This window comes from Carya illinoinensis, chromosome 5 (genome assembly GCF_018687715.1).
Source record: "Carya illinoinensis cultivar Pawnee chromosome 5, C.illinoinensisPawnee_v1, whole genome shotgun sequence".
Classification (NCBI taxonomy): domain Eukaryota; kingdom Viridiplantae; phylum Streptophyta; class Magnoliopsida; order Fagales; family Juglandaceae; genus Carya; species Carya illinoinensis.
Window position 1 is genome coordinate 7,496,924 of NC_056756.1, and position 20,447 is coordinate 7,517,370.

General features: G+C 31.8%; 1 protein-coding gene across 3 annotated transcripts; it reads right to left on the reverse strand.

Annotated features, from left to right (window-relative positions):
• Positions 1-362: 362 nt before the first annotated feature.
• Positions 363-5,985, reverse strand: LOC122310717 (bifunctional dihydrofolate reductase-thymidylate synthase-like). 3 transcript variants are annotated; one of them, XM_043124838.1, is made up of 12 exons: positions 5,603-5,985; positions 4,007-4,541; positions 3,523-3,922; positions 3,368-3,412; positions 3,106-3,171; positions 2,401-2,462; positions 2,195-2,269; positions 1,939-2,104; positions 1,735-1,858; positions 1,400-1,506; positions 1,068-1,258; positions 363-726 (listed from the first exon to the last, which is right to left on the reverse strand). In XM_043124838.1, the coding sequence occupies exons 2-11, from the start codon at positions 4,453-4,455 to the stop codon at positions 1,148-1,150; spliced, it is 1,605 nt and encodes a 534-aa protein (XP_042980772.1). In that variant the 5' UTR covers positions 4,456-4,541; positions 5,603-5,985; the 3' UTR covers positions 363-726; positions 1,068-1,147. The 3 variants fall into 3 exon arrangements, with proteins under 3 accessions (XP_042980772.1, XP_042980770.1, XP_042980771.1); XM_043124836.1 differs by lacking the exon at positions 5,603-5,985 and adding an exon at positions 5,392-5,585; XM_043124837.1 differs by lacking the exons at positions 363-726; positions 5,603-5,985 and adding an exon at positions 5,392-5,586 and having other exon boundaries at positions 1,119-1,258; positions 1,386-1,506.
• Between the last annotated feature and the right edge of the window lie 14,462 nt (positions 5,986-20,447).

A 20,447-nucleotide genomic window follows, 5' to 3' on the forward strand; every position in this document is an offset into this window, starting at 1 on the left:
AAGAAATGGAATGAATTGGGATAAAAAAAAAAAAAAAAAAAATTGTTTGCAAACATAAATGGCACGGAAATTCTTCTTTGCGAGGTATAATCTTCTCCCGCCATCACCTTTTTAAGCTTTTAAATTTTTAATATCAAGGAGTGGGATGGGTGGTTTGGAGATCGGATAAAAAAATAAAAAATAATTTAAAAAAAGAAAAGAAAATAAGAAGAAACAGGAAAGGAGGGCGTAAAGGTCCTTTTTAAAAATAAAATAAAATAAAATGCAGGTAATAATTCGTAAGAAGTCCAAACCTTAAGCCCAAATTATTTCTTCTTATTTTTTTCGACCAACCCCCCAAAAAAACAAGAGAAGAGAAAAAGGAAAAGAAATAGTTCCATCCATCATCTTAGCACAACAATCACTGAAATAGAAGTCAAGATCAGAATCCCAGTAATTTTCAACAAAAATTATAGAGATAATTCGAAATTTTTAAACTCTGGTTACTTTCAATAACACCGCCAGAGTATTTGCAGCTATATTTTTTTAAAAAGTGATAGCTACATATAAAAAAGGGGAAAACAAACTCAAAAAAGTCAGAAGCTCCTAAATCACCTTAGAACCACCAAACTCCGTGGAACTGAAGGATTCTCCTCACTGCAGGTCCAAGTTCTACAGTATATTCAACTATTTTTTTTTTTTATTCGTATAGAATTCAATATCAACATAAACCTCCTGCAGTTGTGCCTGAGACATCATAGACAGCAATCTATCAGTTCTTGGGAAAAAACATGCAGAAATTTAAAGGCATAATGATCAGTTACAAAAGATGACATGTGATTCGATCATCAAAACTTAAAAGATGAATTAGGCAGTGTCAAACATTATGTATCCTGAAGACTATAATCAACTACAACAGGCACCAATTAGATGAAGAAGAAATCTTCATAGCAAGGAACCATCTACAAGAAGGCTAAAGATCTCTAAATAAACATGCCAGGGAATTTCATGTTAATGGGTGAAGCGTCAAGGGGGCAAAAATTTGAACCTCTAGCAGAAAATGAAAAAGTATAAATTCAGATACTTGCCTTAAAAACTATGGCAAATATTGCTTGATAGGAGGGATCATTCTCTCAAGTCTTATCAAGTGAGAAGCTCTACAAGATGGCTATACTGCCATTTTCATTTCTATCTTCTGGTGAGGATCATAACCTATGAGTTTGAAATCACCAGCTACAAAAGACTCTATGTTCTTCCTCTCAGGATTGATCCTCAAAATCTGCATTAAAATAACACTTCAAACAATAGGGAATTTCAAAAGAGTAATGAAAAAATCACACCATTTCCCAACCAGCAACGTATTTCAAGAAGAGATAAAAATCAATTCAACATAGTTTTGGCTTAACACTGTTATATTTACTGGAAAAGGCTTAGGGAGTTTCTGAAGCTGCTCCTGCAGAGGTCGGACATGAGTGCGGTAAACATGAGCATCCCCAATAACATGGGTAAAATCACCTGGATTGAGATCTGTAAAAGATAAATGATTATGATTGTCCACAGAAGTGTACCATAAACCAAAAAATTGAATGTTTAGAAAACCAACAAATAATTTAGGCATCTGCAGATTTAGAAAAACATCAGATGCAATATCATAAACTCTTTACATTAAGCACCAAATGCCACCACACAAATCATCTAAAGTATATCATTCTAGAAAGGTCTTCACTAGCAAAAACAAATTATGTAAACACATACCACAAACATGAGCAATCATGCATGTCAGGAGAGCATAAGATGCTATGTTAAAAGGCACACCAAGGCCCATGTCAGCAGACCGCTGATACATTTGGCATGATAACTCGCCATTGGCCACATAGAACTGCAAAAAGAAAGATGATGTAATCAGAAATAAAGAAATATTATAAAGGAAAAGGTTGTGTGCAATGCTTCAGTACAAACCTGGGCAAACATATGGCAAGGTGGAAGTGCCATCAATTTGAGATCAGAAGGATTCCATGCTGAGAGTATTATCCTTCGGTCATTGGGATTATTTTTAACCTTGTTAAGAACGTCCAACAACTGATCAAATCCTTGTCCAGTGTAGTCAGCATGCATGTCAGTATACCTGTAGAACGTAAGAAAAGTAAAAGTGGGAATCTAATTCTTTTCAGGCCAGTCAACAACATGAACTTAGAAAAGGTAAAATCCTCCAAACCTAGCACCAAAGTGTCTCCATTGAAATCCATATACAGGTCCCAAGTCACCTTCCTCCCTGTCTGTCAAACCAATGCTGGAAACAGGAAAATAAGATATAATATAAAATTGCACGAAGGCAGAAGTTATTTACACTAGCCGCAGACCAAAGATGATACATGTGAATGAATATAAATGTATTTACTGATATTTAGATTCAATACTTGCCTATCAAGGTAGTCTCGGGAAGCATTGCCATCCCAAATATGAATCCCTTTTTCCTGGAGGACCTGTCATTGAACCGACTTCTGAGAATGCATTCCATTTCATCAGACAGATCAGGATTCTAAATGTAGAATCATACATGCATCAGGTAAATGAAAGACACGTGACCAACCAAAGATTTCACTTGGTGTTCAAAATGTACTCATTACATTTGTCATGAAAGACCAAACAAAACAAAAAAAAGAAATGGGAGCTTAAACATACTCATTTTATATTCTAAGATTGCAATATGTTTCTTTCGTTGCATGCATATGCCATCCACGCAACTAAAAATATTCCCTTTGCAACATCACCAACAGGAACACAAAATCAAACACTTTTTTAGATACCAATCATACTCCGTAAAAATAGCAACATGTACACTTGGTCCAATAGACAGGAAGAGTAAAATAAGTGATTATATCTTTTTCTCAAAAACTTCACACTATATAGGTATGTCTTCACTGAAAGTATCGCAGAAAATAATCTTCTTCACAAATTTTTTGAAATAAGAAAAATTCAAGCAAGAAAAAACAATGAATCCAATGAATGAATCTGGTCATCAGGCTACTGTATACTAGGAATTTGAAGTTCCACTCTGGTTCCATTTTCCAATAAGGTAAGGAAGAGATGGAGCATATGGCTCAAAATGTTCACTAAAGATATTACCTTGGCATTTGTTGATCCACTGATAAACCACAGAAGTTCTTCAACAACACCTCTCCAAAACACTTTCTATTAACCAAATAATAAATGTGTCAACCTAATATTGAGATGAATAAAAGAAATTCATTTTTTATGCAACATAACCTTGCGACCAAAGATACATGCCTCAAATTAAAATTGATGATAAAAAAGAAAGTACATACAATGGAACCAGAGAAAGATTGATTGTCATTCACTATTAAATCCTTAAGAAATATTCACATGCCTTAGTGGTAAGAAGAGGAAAGGTTTTGCGCAGATTGAACCGCATCTGTTGAAATACAATGGAGAAAGAGAATCCAACCGAAAATCATTAATATGTAAACAAGAGATATTAAAAATAGAAGAAAACAAGTATATCTTGATTATCTGAGTTCCTACCTGGCACCCAAACTTCGACAAAGTACCAGTCCCCGTCCTATCATCCTTGAGAGTGCCATCTGAGATGATTTCTTGAACCATTCTAAGATAAACGAGCTCCTCATGTCTCTCAAAGAGCATCTTGGGCAAGAAAGAGAACTTCTTAACTTCAAACTTAATGGAATCTGAACTACCATCAAAGACCAGATCACCGTTTTGACAAAGGGATTCATCTGCAGAACTCCTAACACGAACATATGTCGTGAAGGAATATCGAATATTATTTTCCACCACAGGAAAGGACGAGTACCATGGCTGAAATACAGAGGTATCCACTGCAGGGATAAATGTGTCACATTCAAGGCTTGTCTCAATTTCAGTGATGTGGATAGCATCACATCTAGGCGCATTGAGAGCTTCCCTGTATTTATTTAAAGATGATCAACAGAAAAAGGGAAGGAAACAAAGAAGTGCTCGTCAAAAACAGAAATGAACAAAAACACACCTCAATATCTGGCCACCTCCTATAACAAACACTTTGTCAATTGACAGACAATACGGGGGGGCAGCTAATAATTCCAAAGCAGAAGCCATGCTTCCACATATTAGAACATTTTCTGCAGTTGCAATATCGAAACTCCCAGAGCGGGTCAGAACAACGTTAAGGCGACCAGGCAGAGGCCGACTCTCAACGGGAAAACTCTCCCACGTTTTCCTACCCATTAAAACTGCATTCTTTTTACCAGGATCTGATGTATTTGTAGTAATATCCTTAAAAAACCTGAGATCAGAAGGTAACTTCCATGGTAATTTTCCATCCCTACCAATACCCATTTCTCGGGTTGAAGCCACAACAACTTGGTAAGTTCTCTGTGGATCAGGCTGTCCATTGCCATTGCCATTGCCATTACCATGACCATGACCATTCGAGCTTATCAAAGAGTCACCAGCCATTATTGAAGTCAAAACCTGACAGAAAGTTAAAGACGATGGCTTGAAAAAGGAGCGCACTGCCAACTTTTGCAGAAGTTCCGTAGGACCTAAAACAGATCGCAGAAATTTATTAGAAAAACAATATATATATATATATGTATAACCATCCCTCAGCTGCAATCCAATAAGAAAAGTGACGACTGGTACATGCAAAACAAAGGAATAATCAAGCTTCGAAAAATTTAGGAAAGAAGATTGCAAGCAGTTTAATATATGCAAGTACAGGGCATGGCATCCCAATTTGAAACACCAGAACATGCAAAGCAAACCAACTAAACAATTCCAATCGTCTAGCTCGGGTCAACTCAACTAAACCCTAATCCAATCAAAATTCCAATTCTCCATCTAACTTTTCAAATTTGACATTATTATTGAACTAAAACCATAAATAAATAAAACAAGACTAGGTTCTCAGGAGAACATACTTATCATAAATAAATAAAAAGGTTTTCAGGAGAACATGTCCCATACATATACACATGCAAGGTAATTTGACAATATTTGCACTGCAATATCTTTCTTTTTTTCTTTTTTTATTGTTTTTTGGTATTTGTTTTGATGAAGGTCATTGCAACGAGTAACTAAAACCAGCGGAAAACAAGGGAAAGATCATTCTTGGAAGACAATAAAAAAACCCAATATGATTTAAACCTTTATATATATATATACAAGTGTGATTTAAACCGGAAACAACATATTTCTAAATAAAAAGCAATTAACTACCATAATTTGTAAAGTTTAAATTACATCAAACACTAAAGATAAGATTTTTCTCATTCAGTGTTTAAGAAGAAATATGACAGAGAGATACAGAGAGAGAATTTGATGCTAATAAACAAGTATTAAAAATAAGACTGATAATGCGAATTTGAATAAGAGGAACTTATTGGTAATTACAATTCCACCAAATATTCATAGGAAATCCCCAGACCAAGGAAAATCGACTATTTTACGAGAAAAATGACATCGTAAAATATCTAAAATGGAGCAGTCATCGATCAACACTTGCATAGTAATTAACCCACGAAGCAACCAAACCTTCAATCTCTGCCAAAAAGAAAAGAGATAATTGGAGGAGGGAAAAAACTGAAAATGTCCAAAAAGTTACCGGCCGATCTCGAACCGAACCACAAAATCTTAACTCGGAGTGAGGGAGAAGGATGAGAGATATACGGGTTTAGAAGGGAAATGGAAGAAGGGGAGCTTTTTTATTTCAGTCGGTGGCTAGCTACGCGGCATTTTGGAGGAGACAGAGACTATTGGTAGCAGAACAACAAGAAGAATGCACGAGAAAGAGACTGCAGAAACAAGCAACTAAGCCCAAAACCGCTCTCACTCCAACGCCCCTCGCTCTCCCTCTCTCTCTCTCTCCTCTCTGCGTAGAAAAAAAGAAAAGAAAAGAGAAAAAGCGAAAGAGAAAAGAGAACAGAGAAAAATCCAAAGGCACGGTTGACGCGGGGCGCCGCGAGGTCTCTCTCTCTCTCTCTCTCCGTGTGTGTACTGTGTTTGAGTAAATATAGGATGATGTTGGTATCATCAAAATGCCCTCACTTGTTGCGTCGTTTTACCAACATGTCCCCACTTCCCTGCTGTACGATGCATAATGGATCATTTTTAATTTGTGGCCTTCCGCTTTCAATTATAATTAACCCTTATCTTAACTTCCCCTTCTACATTTCTTTTGCATCCATCCTCTTCCTTTGCATCAACCTCACAATGTCAATGGCCCTTTCATGACAACACGATGGGGTTCCCTTCACATTACTTTTAGGACCATATTCATCTATTTCATATTTTATCTTTTTCTCGTATTGTCTAAATAAGAGTTCGTTCAAATTTCATGTATTGAATATAAAGTGTGATTTAGATAGTGAAATAAAATGAGAAAATTTTATGTTAAAATTAAAAATTAAATAAAATATTATTATTTTGAGATTTGAAAAAGTTGAATTATTTATTATATTTTGTATAAAAATTTTAAAAAATTGTAATGATGAGTTGAGATGAGACGAAATATTTTTGCGTATTTTTTACACACTTCATTGATATAATTGGTAAATTTAATTATTTTATATTAAAAATAAGTGACGTAACTAATTATATTAATTTAATACATAAAAGAATATATAAAAGTGACTATACATAAAAATTTTATTTAAAATATCAAGATAAACATATATAGCTATTAAAATTTAAAATAAAAACGTAATATTGCTCTAGTTTATAATATAAACAAAAAGAAGATATACACAATGGATTAAAATTTAAATGATGGTCGGATTATAATTTCGTAAAGATCAGGGCAACTAGGGTATTAGGTCATTGTTTTGGATTAGCCCAAAAAAAAAACGTAATATCTGAAACTAAAATAGCCATAAAAAAAAAAAAAAAAAAAAAAAAAAAAAAAAAAAAAAGCAAAAGCACATTTTTAATATGGAGGATGCTGGAGCCACCGGCTCCCGTTGGGTCAGTTTAAAAAAATATTTTTTTTTGTTTTTTTTCAAATTATTTTTTAATACTTTTTAATATTTAAAAAATATAAAAATTTTATAATAATATGAAATAATTTTTTTCTTAAATCATTAAAAAAAAAACAGCCCAGTGGTGGCCAAAGCATTTTCCTTTTAATATCTAGGTCATCCTCAGGCGGGAAATGGCGTTACAACTACCAGTAGCACGACACCTATCAGTCTCAGCAAATGGAGCAATGGGCAGAATATAATTGGCCGTCCACTTGGCGTCAATCGCAAATACCTGTTAGTGTCTCTTCAGCTCTATATAATTAATCGTAAAATAAGTGTTACTAATTTCCTTAAATATCACAGTTTAAGTTAGAAAAAAATTTAATTACAAGTATAATTATATATTAATTTAATGTGATTAGTTAAAAAATAAATTTTATTAAAAATAATATTAATTTATTTAAATTAATATTAATATATAAATTAATTCGTAATTTTATTTATATATAACAAAACTCTTAAATTAATCTTCAACCACACTATCTCGGCCGTACACATCACTGTCTGAGCAAAGTCCGACTGTACTTGCGACATTATGGTCGTTAATATAAAAGTATAGTTTTTTTTTTTTTTGTTTTATTCTTTTATAAGTATTTTTTAAATATTCTTAATTATTAAAAAAATTTAAAAATATATAATTTCATTAATAATTATTTTTTAATCACTAAATAATATTAAAATATTCGAACGATAGTTTTGAACAATAATATTAATAGAGCAAAATAGTATTTTTCTAATATTATTCACTCACTAGATAGAACCTTGCTTATTTTATTCTTATTGAAGAGATTTGACTACAATTAATTTAATTATTATCCTAGAATTATATATATTTATTTTCATCAAGAAATTAAACTATTTTGATTATTTTATTCTTAAATTGATATCTAAAACATTCCATTCACATCATTTAAAAGTTTTTTAAAAATTAAATTATGTCACATTAATATTTTAATTGACGTTATTATACTAGCTTATAAATAGAATTCTTATCTCTTAAAATGTATATTTTTCTATTAAAAAAAATGTAGTCATGATAGATTTAGTATATAAATACTAACATCACTTCAAATGTGTTATATTAATTAAGAATAATAAAATTAAGATAATAAACAATATTATTATTTTAAAAAATATCTATATCCATAGATACAACTATTTTCTAATTTTTACACGATTCTCCAATAAAATGTTATTATTTTTTAATTTATATGAATTTTACATTACTTTGATAGTTTAAAATTAAAAAAAAATAATGATAATTTTTTTATTAAGAAATTATTCAAAAGTTATAGCCCGACATGGGGAATTGTATCTGGTAGTATTCTACCGGAAGAAATGCTAAGGGGCCTAAAACCTGTTGGCAATCCACAAAAGATTTGCAGTATCCAATAAAATTTGGCAGATTATTTCAAACAAAGGGAAAAGATAAGGAGAGAGAGTGAATATCTTGGCCATCAAAGAAAATTACACCTACAAAGAGTATTATAAGTGTAATGAAAGCGAATCAAAACATCATATCAAAAGAAGTAACGTCATTTCTCACTCATCCATACGTTGTAGTCATATCTTCCCACCAATAACTAGCTTGGCCCTTGTTCGGAAGAGTAATATCAGTAAAATCATTAAATATATAAGGTCGTGTAATTTTCTTGGGCTTTGCTACATACAGTCGGCAAATGCAGTCGGCGTGCAGTCGGCTGTACGGAATAAATAAATAAAAATTATAAAATTTTTTTTTTTATATTCAGGAGACCTACATAAATAAAAAAAAGTTATAAAAATAATTTTTTTTTTCATGTTTCGTATTAATTCACTTTTTTACAGCCGACTGCACGCCAACTGCATCTGCCGATTGTAAAAAGTATTTCTCAATTATTTAAAATAAAAATAAAATTTATTATTAAATAATTAATTTTTTATATAAATTATGCATTTATTTATTTATTATAAAGTGATTTTAATAAACATATAAAACTTGCAAATAACATTACAGGTTAAACAGATATAGAAGATCCAAGACTCTATATTAAAGTAATGATAGGTACACATAACAAAAACTGTGACGCCCCCAAATTCCGTTTGGGATCGGACGGACATTTGAAGCGTCGAGACATGCAACACAAGGTTACCTGCCCCCGTTCATGACATATAAGATGCAATATTCCTAACATGCATCTAACAATATGCAATATTCGCAGCGGATAAATTTTTTCTTTAGCAATACTATGCACTAAATTGAAAATATCCCAAATGCTTAAAACATACTTCATACATAAAAATCCATTGAACAACTAAGATCACGACACTAGTCCAAAATGGTTATGATCCAAAAAGTAGTAGAGATGCAACTCAATTGTACAAGTAGTAATTTACGTTAATTACTATATCAACATTTATGTCGCACCGTCACTTAGTCAACTGTGTCTAGTTGATCAGCTCCTGATTCTCCTTCAGGTCCTGTAACAAGATCTACCATTCGGGGGGAATGGTAGTTGGGACTACCAAAGTGAGATTTGATTACAAATCTCAGTAAGTTAACAAAAAACTTCCACACAAGCTAATGATGCATGGATGACAGTAAAAGCATAAATGTATAATCAAATTCATAAGTAATTAAAGCATAACTTGGAGTACAACATAACATAATTGACATAACTTAAATTGAAACATGAACTGAACTTGACTTGACATGAACTTGATCTGAAACTTGACTTAGCATGAACTTGCTTTGAAACTTGAATTAACATGAAAAATACATACTCCACAGTTGTTGTGGCCCCATGTATTTTACGTGTAAATACATACTCCACAGTTGTTGTGGCCCCATGTATTCTACGCAAACTTGACTTAACATGAAAAATACATACTCCACAGTTGTTGTGGCCCCATGTATTATACGTATAAATACATACTCCACAGTTGTTGTGGCCTCATGTATTGTACACAAACTTGACTTAACATGAAAAATACATACTCCACAGTTGTTGTGGCCCCATGTATTCTACGTGTAAATACATACTCCACAGTTGTTGTGGCCCCATGTATTCTACGCATCACAATTGTAGTTAAATACATACTCCACAGTTGTTGTGGCCCCATGTATTCTACACAAACATAATGTACTCAAGATGAAACGTGACTGGAATACAAAAGGACTGAAGCCCTGACGTAACATAACGTGACTTGAACATAACTTGAAATACATGATCAACTTGAGATAGAAACATTTCGTAACATGGCATAACATATAATAGACAACATATTTAACATGACATATTTGCAACAGTGAATATTACATGACTTGACATACATGTAATAGATGGCATACTTAGCATGACGTACTTGTAATGTACAGTAATACATAACAGAATATATTATGTAACAGATAAAAATTTATGACAGAATAAATTCTGTATAATAGACAATTACGTGATAACTTGGCATGGCATGACATATATGATAACACACATACATACACTGTAGTTCTTTTACTTAGCACACATACACAGTAGACTGCTAGTAAGTTAAAAGCTAACTTACCTCGATCTCCGCGTTTCTTATAAAACCTCAAGCGCGATCACGAGGAACTGTAATTAGTGATTCTAAAAGTTAGTACTAAATCACTAATAATTTGAAATATGGAAAAATACTAACTTAAAGAGTAAAATTTCCATTTTACTTTCTACATGTAGGAAAATGACCGTTTTACCCATAACTTAATGATTTTGCATACTAACTCCAAAAGTCACCAAAATTTACATGCCTCATGTAAATTTTATCCTCAACTCAAATATCAATTTAGAAAAATTTAAAACTAATCACAACTATTAAAACTCCATAGGGCCGAAATTCTCATATGCTATTTCTATTGATTTTTGTTTCCAACTTGTTTTGATCAACCTTTTGATCTATGACTTATAAATATGTGATCTTCAAACCAAACCATCACATGGTTTAAAAAGATGTCCTAAAACATATATAAGCTTCTAATTCAAGATCACATGGTTAAAAATTAACCAAAACATAAATTTAGCCAAGAACATCCACACTTTGGCTTATCTAAATATCTCTTTGCATAAAATTTCATATCTTTGAAACTAACATCAAATATCTTCAAAATAATAATATAACATGTATATAAGATGCTTAGGATCCTCCAATAAAATTATCAAAGTCATTAGAATAGGTTTAGACCACCAAAGAGTTAAACTTTCTCAAAATAGAAACTGTTTTTCTTCTTCCAGTTTCTAAGTTTCTAAATCTAAGCAAATATTTCATCAAAACCTTCAATCATGCAAAAATCCTTAACCAATAGTCATATATACATGTTAACAATACTCCATAAAAATTTCGGACCAATATCTATCCATTAGCTTGGTCAAAAACTCCAAACTATAACATATTCTCCAGTTTATCTCCCAGAATGACCTTTCTATAGTTTACACAATATTTGACTGACCAAATGATCTTCAAATGGGGCAAATAAGATATCCATATAAACTAGACTCAAAAAGGAACAACTTATATGAAGGAGACTTTATGATAAAACACTTACAACAGCTTCAAAATGGGCATGCAAAAGAACTCCTAAAAGCTGTCCGAGAGAGAATGTTTGATATTCTTTTAAAGAAACGTGTAAATGAAGATAAGTTCGTGGGTGATGGCTGGAGATGCTTATGGAAGAGATAAGGGAGATGATAAGGCTGGAGTTGAGAGTTGAGTGTGGTTTTCTCCTACCCAAAATATCTATAAAATATTATCTCAAAATATTCTATCCAATAATATCTATAAAAATCAGCTCAATATATTTTCCAAATGTGGAGTAGACTTGGAAGAGTAAGGTGGCTAAAATCTTTCTATGTGTATTTTAAATCTCTATTCTTAAGATATTTTTCAAATGTGTATTTTGCTTAGGTGTCATGATCTCACACCTTGATTTCCTTCACAATTCCATCTAATGGTTTCTCTTTGTGCCAAGTATCTAATACTATTCATTATGTGCGGTTAAGATCTTGCCAAGTGTCCAAATAAAATATCGCTATCCTAATTTGGACATTTCACACTATGATTTTGAAAACACTGCGCTCAGTACATTTACCGAGGTTACTATTCACTCCAAAAATAAACGTAATAAACTTAGTACTGAAAAATTCTAAATATTTAATTAAGCCTAGTGGTGTAGACTATAATGTATTCTGACACTTTTAACTATCTCAAATAATTAAAATCGCATTTCTAGCACCACAGTGAGTGATAACACTAACTATGTTGACAGGCTAAAATTTATGCGATTACTCGATTCGTGTAAACTTACAGAGTTTTCACGAGGTTCCTAAAGTCAATAGAAATTCCTTAATTGAATTTCTAGCGGGCTGTTACAATCTCCCCTCCTAAAAAAAAAGATTTCGTCCTCGAAATCGAATTAAATAAGAAGTAGCAATTTAATGAGGAGGTGTTGCTTACCAACCTATTGTCTATCCCGTATATATAAATATATGCCTTTGAGATTATGTCATTCCTTAACTCTCTTACTTTAATCAACAATTAGATTATACTTCTTTGCACAAGGTTGGCCAAGTTGTAACGACATACTCTCTAAACCTAAAACTTTAAGTAATTAATCTTCCGAAACTCTTCTTTAGAAAAGCATAGGTGATATACTTTAAATGTTCTTGTAAATACCATAGTTAGTAAAGAATTCATCAAAATTAAACCGTTAACCTCTCTCTTTTTAACAAAATCGGTGGCACTCTGTTTTAGACCAGACAATTCTGATCCGCGTGATTTTTATAGGTCTTCTGTAGTTGTCAGGCGCCGCATAGCTACGACACTACTTTGTTCTTCTGTAATTGTTAGGCACCGCAGCTATGATACTACATTGCTCTTGTCTCTTGTAGAGAAATGATTCACGAGAGGTGATTCGTCATAATTTTCTCTATAAAAGAATTATTCAGTTCATCTTCTTTCTCATCTCATCTTCTTCACTTTTCTGAAATTAATCTGCATTCTTACTCTGCAATCTCTTTCTGCTTACTCACTTTGCAATGGCTCAGCAATCTTCTCATTGCCAAAACATGAGGTATTCTGCACCTCGTTCCCCAATTGTTTCTGCTTCTTCCATAGGTGCTATTATGCAATCAAACAATGATCTGACTAATAAGTCAGAAAATGAACTTATCTACGAGCTTGTGAGTCTCGGTACTCGATACTCATCAGCCATTGTCGCATATTCTCAGAGACTGCAATCCAGGACTGGTGGGGTTGACAAACTCCACGAGAGTATTTCTCTGCTTCAGAGGCTTCTTATGGAATCCAACATGAAGATAGAAGCAGTAAAGCGAGAGAACAGAGATTTAAAATCTTTGCTTAACTCTTCTTTTCGAGTGGCTACTCCTTTAGATAGGAGAGGCATGCAGATTTTTGAAGAGCAAGAACGTTTAAAGATTGAGGCAAAGAGCCTCAAATTTCTGTAATTTTGCTTTATGATAATAAAATAATACTTCACAAATATTCATATTTGTGTTTCTATCTTCTGGTATATGTTTTATGTACTCCATTTTATTTCTTTCAGGGATTTTCATATATATGACATGATCCAATGACTCATATAAATATGCATTTAATCATGCATATCCAAACTCTCAGTAATCTTCAAGTTAATAAAAACCTCAAGGAGTTCTACTGGTCTAGGACTAACTTACTTCTTTATAATCGCAACAATCAGTCATCTTCCTAGGTGGTACTTCGATAACTGACCAGTTAATAACTTAAACTTGAGATTTTCTCTCTTATGATTGTCATAACTCTTCTATCCATCATAAGTTATCAATTATTCTAACTCTAAATAATTTGTTTCTAATGTTCACATAAATCCTCAAGACCAAGATTTTACTCTCCATATAATAGTCTTCAAAAGAAGATCGATCTATGTATCCATAAAGATAGTGTTTTGCCAGAAATCATTTACTGGCGGCGTGGTAATACTACTATCATAAATGAATCCTACTAAGGCTAAAGCTTCTCCTAATCAAATTACTCTTCCAAACATAATTTCTATCGTATTTTTAGAATCAAAACAATTCTCCAAATATGTGGAATACCATTCATCAATCCTACATATCCTTTCTCATATTACTAAAATGTATTCTATATCTACATTGGTATGAACAATAATACTTCTAATGAAAATTGTTACTCTTACCACTAGCGTAACAATTCAGCTTTCAAGCTGAATTCTCAAGCACTACCACAATTAATAGAAACAATGACTCGTTTGAATCAAACAATGTACAATGAATCAAACAATGTACAATTTACCAACCCCAATGACTTGACTTACTCCAAAATAATAATAATGCAATACTACTATCAATTGCAATCAGATCAACGTTAACTATGTTTACCTCAACTAATTCTTTATCCATCGGAAAATTCTGATCCTTTTGATTGTTATCTCCCTTAGGATTCTGAGGTATTCTATCACGAGTCATGTGTCCCTTCTTGAAACACACAAGTATATATATTAAAACCACATACTACCCTTCATACCTTAAGAAATTCAAGCCTACTGACGACTAAAATTTCAAGCCTAATGTTTGGTCCTAAGGACATGTGGATTTACTTCCCAGAGACGTATTGCTCTGATACCACCCTGTGACGCCCCCAAATTCCGTTTGGGATCGGACGGACATTTGAAGCGTCGAGACATGCAACACAAGGTTACCTGCCCCCGTTCATGACATATAAGATGCAATATTCCTAACATGCATCTAACAATATGCAATATTCGCAGCGGATAAATTTTTTCTTTAGCAATACTATGCACTAAATTGAAAATATCCCAAATGCTTAAAACATACTTCATACATAAAAATCCATTGAACAACTAAGATCACGACACTAGTCCAAAATGGTTATGATCCAAAAAGTAGTAGAGATGCAACTCAATTGTACAAGTAGTAATTTACGTTAATTACTATATCAACATTTATGTCGCACCGTCACTTAGTCAACTGTGTCTAGTTGATCAGCTCCTGATTCTCCTTCAGGTCCTGTAACAAGATCTACCATTCGGGGGGAATGGTAGTTGGGACTACCAAAGTGAGATTTGATTACAAATCTCAGTAAGTTAACAAAAAACTTCCACACAAGCTAATGATGCATGGATGACAGTAAAAGCATAAATGTATAATCAAATTCATAAGTAATTAAAGCATAACTTGGAGTACAACATAACATAATTGACATAACTTAAATTGAAACATGAACTGAACTTGACTTGACATGAACTTGATCTGAAACTTGACTTAGCATGAACTTGCTTTGAAACTTGAATTAACATGAAAAATACATACTCCACAGTTGTTGTGGCCCCATGTATTTTACGTGTAAATACATACTCCACAGTTGTTGTGGCCCCATGTATTCTACGCAAACTTGACTTAACATGAAAAATACATACTCCACAGTTGTTGTGGCCCCATGTATTATACGTATAAATACATACTCCACAGTTGTTGTGGCCTCATGTATTGTACACAAACTTGACTTAACATGAAAAATACATACTCCACAGTTGTTGTGGCCCCATGTATTCTACGTGTAAATACATACTCCACAGTTGTTGTGGCCCCATGTATTCTACGCATCACAATTGTAGTTAAATACATACTCCACAGTTGTTGTGGCCCCATGTATTCTACACAAACATAATGTACTCAAGATGAAACGTGACTGGAATACAAAAGGACTGAAGCCCTGACGTAACATAACGTGACTTGAACATAACTTGAAATACATGATCAACTTGAGATAGAAACATTTCGTAACATGGCATAACATATAATAGACAACATATTTAACATGACATATTTGCAACAGTGAATATTACATGACTTGACATACATGTAATAGATGGCATACTTAGCATGACGTACTTGTAATGTACAGTAATACATAACAGAATATATTATGTAACAGATAAAAATTTATGACAGAATAAATTCTGTATAATAGACAATTACGTGATAACTTGGCATGGCATGACATATATGATAACACACATACATACACTGTAGTTCTTTTACTTAGCACACATACACAGTAGACTGCTAGTAAGTTAAAAGCTAACTTACCTCGATCTCCGCGTTTCTTATAAAACCTCAAGCGCGATCACGAGGAACTGTAATTAGTGATTCTAAAAGTTAGTACTAAATCACTAATAATTTGAAATATGGAAAAATACTAACTTAAAGAGTAAAATTTCCATTTTACTTTCTACATGTAGGAAAATGACCGTTTTACCCATAACTTAATGATTTTGCATACTAACTCCAAAAGTCACCAAAATTTACATGCCTCATGTAAATTTTATCCTCAACTCAAATATCAATTTAGAAAAATTTAAAACTAATCACAACTATTAAAACTCCATAGGGCCGAAATTCTCATATGCTATTTCTATTGATTTTTGTTTCCAACTTGTTTTGATCAACCTTTTGATCTATGACTTATAAATATGTGATCTTCAAACCAAACCATCACATGGTTTAAAAAGATGTCCTAAAACATATATAAGCTTCTAATTCAAGATCACATGGTTAAAAATTAACCAAAACATAAATTTAGCCAAGAACATCCACACTTTGGCTTATCTAAATATCTCTTTGCATAAAATTTCATATCTTTGAAACTAACATCAAATATCTTCAAAATAATAATATAACATGTATATAAGATGCTTAGGATCCTCCAATAAAATTATCAAAGTCATTAGAATAGGTTTAGACCACCAAAGAGTTAAACTTTCTCAAAATAGAAACTGTTTTTCTTCTTCCAGTTTCTAAGTTTCTAAATCTAAGCAAATATTTCATCAAAACCTTCAATCATGCAAAAATCCTTAACCAATAGTCATATATACATGTTAACAATACTCCATAAAAATTTCGGACCAATATCTATCCATTAGCTTGGTCAAAAACTCCAAACTATAACATATTCTCCAGTTTATCTCCCAGAATGACCTTTCTATAGTTTACACAATATTTGACTGATCAAATGATCTTCAAATGGGGCAAATAAGATATCCATATAAACTAGACTCAAAAAGGAACAACTTATATGAAGGAGACTTTATGATAAAACACTTACAACAGCTTCAAAATGGGCATGCAAAAGAACTCCTAAAAGCTGTCCGAGAGAGAATGTTTGATATTCTTTTAAAGAAACGTGTAAATGAAGATAAGTTCGTGGGTGATGGCTGGAGATGCTTATGGAAGAGATAAGGGAGATGATAAGGCTGGAGTTGAGAGTTGAGTGTGGTTTTCTCCTACCCAAAATATCTATAAAATATTATCTCAAAATATTATAAAACACTTACAAAAGCTTCGAAATGGGTGTGCAAAAGAACTCCTAAAAGCTGTCCGAGAGAGAATGTTTGATATTCTTTTAAAGAAACGTGTAAATGAAGATAAGTTCGTGGGTGATGGCTGGAGATGCTTATGGAAGAGATAAGGGAGATGATAAGGCTGGAGTTGAGAGTTGAGTGTGGTTTTCTCCTACCCAAAATATCTATAAAATATTATCTCAAAATATTCTATCCAATAATATCTATAAAAATCAGCTCAATATATTTTCCAAATGTGGAGTAGACTTGGAAGAGTAAGGTGGCTAAAATCTTTCTATGTGTATTTTAAATCTCTATTCTTAAGATATTTTTCAAATGTGTATTTTGCTTAGGTGTCATGATCTCACACCTTGATTTCCTTCACAATTCCATCTAATGGTTTCTCTTTGTGCCAAGTATCTAATACTATTCATTATGTGCGGTTAAGATCTTGCCAAGTGTCCAAATAAAATATCGCTATCCTAATTTGGACATTTCACACTATGATTTTGAAAACACTGCGCTCAGTACATTTACCGAGGTTACTATTCACTCCAAAAATAAACGTAATAAACTTAGTACTGAAAAATTCTAAATATTTAATTAAGCCTAGTGGTGTAGACTATAATGTATTCTGACACTTTTAACTATCTCAAATAATTAAAATCGCATTTCTAGCACCATAGTGAGTGATAACACTAACTATGTTGACAGGCTAAAATTTATGCGATTACTCGATTCGTGTAAACTTACAGAGTTTTCACGAGGTTCCTAAAGTCAATAGAAATTCCTTAATTGAATTTCTAGCGGGCTGTTACAAAAACAATACAAATTAATATTTTTGTGTTACCCGTGGATTAAATCCAAGGCATATTACTCGTTGGGTTCACCATAGTGATGGGTTAAAATTTTTAAAAATAAATCAATATGCAAATTGTCAATGGGAAGACAAAAGGAAGGAGGAAAAGAAAAAGGGTATCGATGACAAAATGGTAAAGCTCCAAGAGTTGCTTGCGGAAATTCCAGTAAAACTTTTATCGTATTGTGGGTTAGATAAAAGCTTTTAAAATCGAATTGATTGAAGGGTTTTGAATTCAACAATCCAATCAACCCATAAAAAGCATCTAATTTTTCTTGCCTTGAATAGGAGAAAAAGCTTTTTTTTTTTTTTTTAATGTGCGTCGTCTACACGTTTTAGATCAAGTCCTACTACAACAGTCGATATAATGGAGACTTGGTCGTAGGGGAACTTTTCCCTTTCAACTTTAACTTATGCCATATTTGGATTTGAGTTTACAATCTTAAAAAGTGATTTTTAGCATCTTAAAAATTCTTTTAAATAAAAAATAATATATTTCATAAGTTTATAAAAGAGAAATAATATTTACAGTTTTAGAATATGCAAGTTTCGTGTATTCTTTTAAAAAAAAAAGTTAAATATGAGACCTATTTGAAAAAATTATTTTTTTAATGATAGACTCTACTTTTTTATTTAAAAAAAAAAAGAATACGTAAGACTTGCGTATTCTAAGACCGTATATAATATTACTCTTTATAAAATAATCGTAATTAATTTTAAAAGTGTTTTAGATGTATATTTATCTGACAATAAATAATTTTTTTAATAAAATTCTATAATTGTAAAAGTATTTTACTCTATACGACAATTTCAAAAGGCAATTGAATGCAACAAGGGATTGTGATGTTGGATTAATTAAGAAAAGAAGTCTAGGATTGGAGGTGTAGGGATTGTGATGTCTTCAAATCTTCGAAAAGTAAAAACATTTTGGGCCTATAAGGACCCAAAACATATACATTTTCCATTGTTTGCTCTCGTTGCTTACAATGGGGGTTTAATTATTTATTATCTTTTTAGTAATGTAATAGCATGCATGATGGGGACCTTTACTGGCCTTTGCAATTTGCATAGCATCTAGGTTACAAAAATAGGGCCCACATTGATATTAATATAAAAAAATAGGGCCCACATTGATGTAGTTTTTCACTTTAGGGGGAGTGAATTTTTGAAATGACGAATGAACTAAAACATAAATGTGTCAAGAAAGGGTCATTGTCTATAGAAAAGTATGCATTGATATGTGCACAGAAAAACTTCCATTCAAATGTTGCCAACAAAATAAGAAAAATTTTAGCTCACGAGTTGCCACATTGCTCTCTCCGCCATCCTTTATTGTACATATATATATATTTAAAATAATGTTATATATAATTATAAAGTATATAAATATCATCTAATCATTTTTAAAAAATTATAATCTATTATTAAAAAATTAAAATTTTTTTTCAATCATGTATTTATTTATTTTTTAAAAAAATTAATTACGCGACACTTACACACTCATGATTATAATTATGAAATTTTTTACATGTTAATATTTTAAATTATAGAAATTTTGACAATTAAAATCGATTAAAAATAAATCAATTTGTAATATAATCTCAACAGTCAAATTGAAAATTCATGATAGTTCGAGAATATATAGTGTAATGTTTTGTTTCTTACATTTTCCTGTTCATTTGTTATGATCGAACGATTCTCTTAAAATGTTGTACACTTGTACTAACAATTTAATTATTTACTTAAATTTAAACTATCTCATCTTATCTCATTATTATAATTTTTTTAAATTTTCATATAAAATATAATAAATAATTTAACTTTTTCAAATCTTCAATTAACAAAACTAATATTATAATAATATTTTATTCAAATTTTAATAAAATATCTCATTTCATCTCAACTGTATAATCAAAATTAGCATGAAAAGTGGTTGCAAAGTCTTTTATTTATTAAATGAGATGGATTAGAATATGTTTTGAGCCAATCATGCAAAGCCAACACAATACAAATTAATACTGTTATATACAATTATGAGTTGTGTAAATATTATACACTTTTTTTAAAATAAAATCAAATTCACAAAATCTTATTTTTACTTATTTGAAAAAAAAAACGCGACACTATATTTATAAATATTATTTCTTCTACTAAAGTGACTGTCGGCAGGCCATCAGAACTCGTA

What these genes read in the sequence shown, in the direction of transcription:
- LOC122310717 (XM_043124836.1), bottom strand. An exon ending in GGAGGTGGCCAGATATTGAG is followed by an intron (nt 3,923 to 4,006) that starts GTGTGTTTTTGT and finishes AAATAAATACAG; the next exon opens with GGAAGCTCTCAATGCGCCTA. An exon ending in TGGAGACACTTTGGTGCTAG is followed by an intron (nt 2,105 to 2,194) that starts GTTTGGAGGATT and finishes TACGTTCTACAG; the next exon opens with GTATACTGACATGCATGCTG.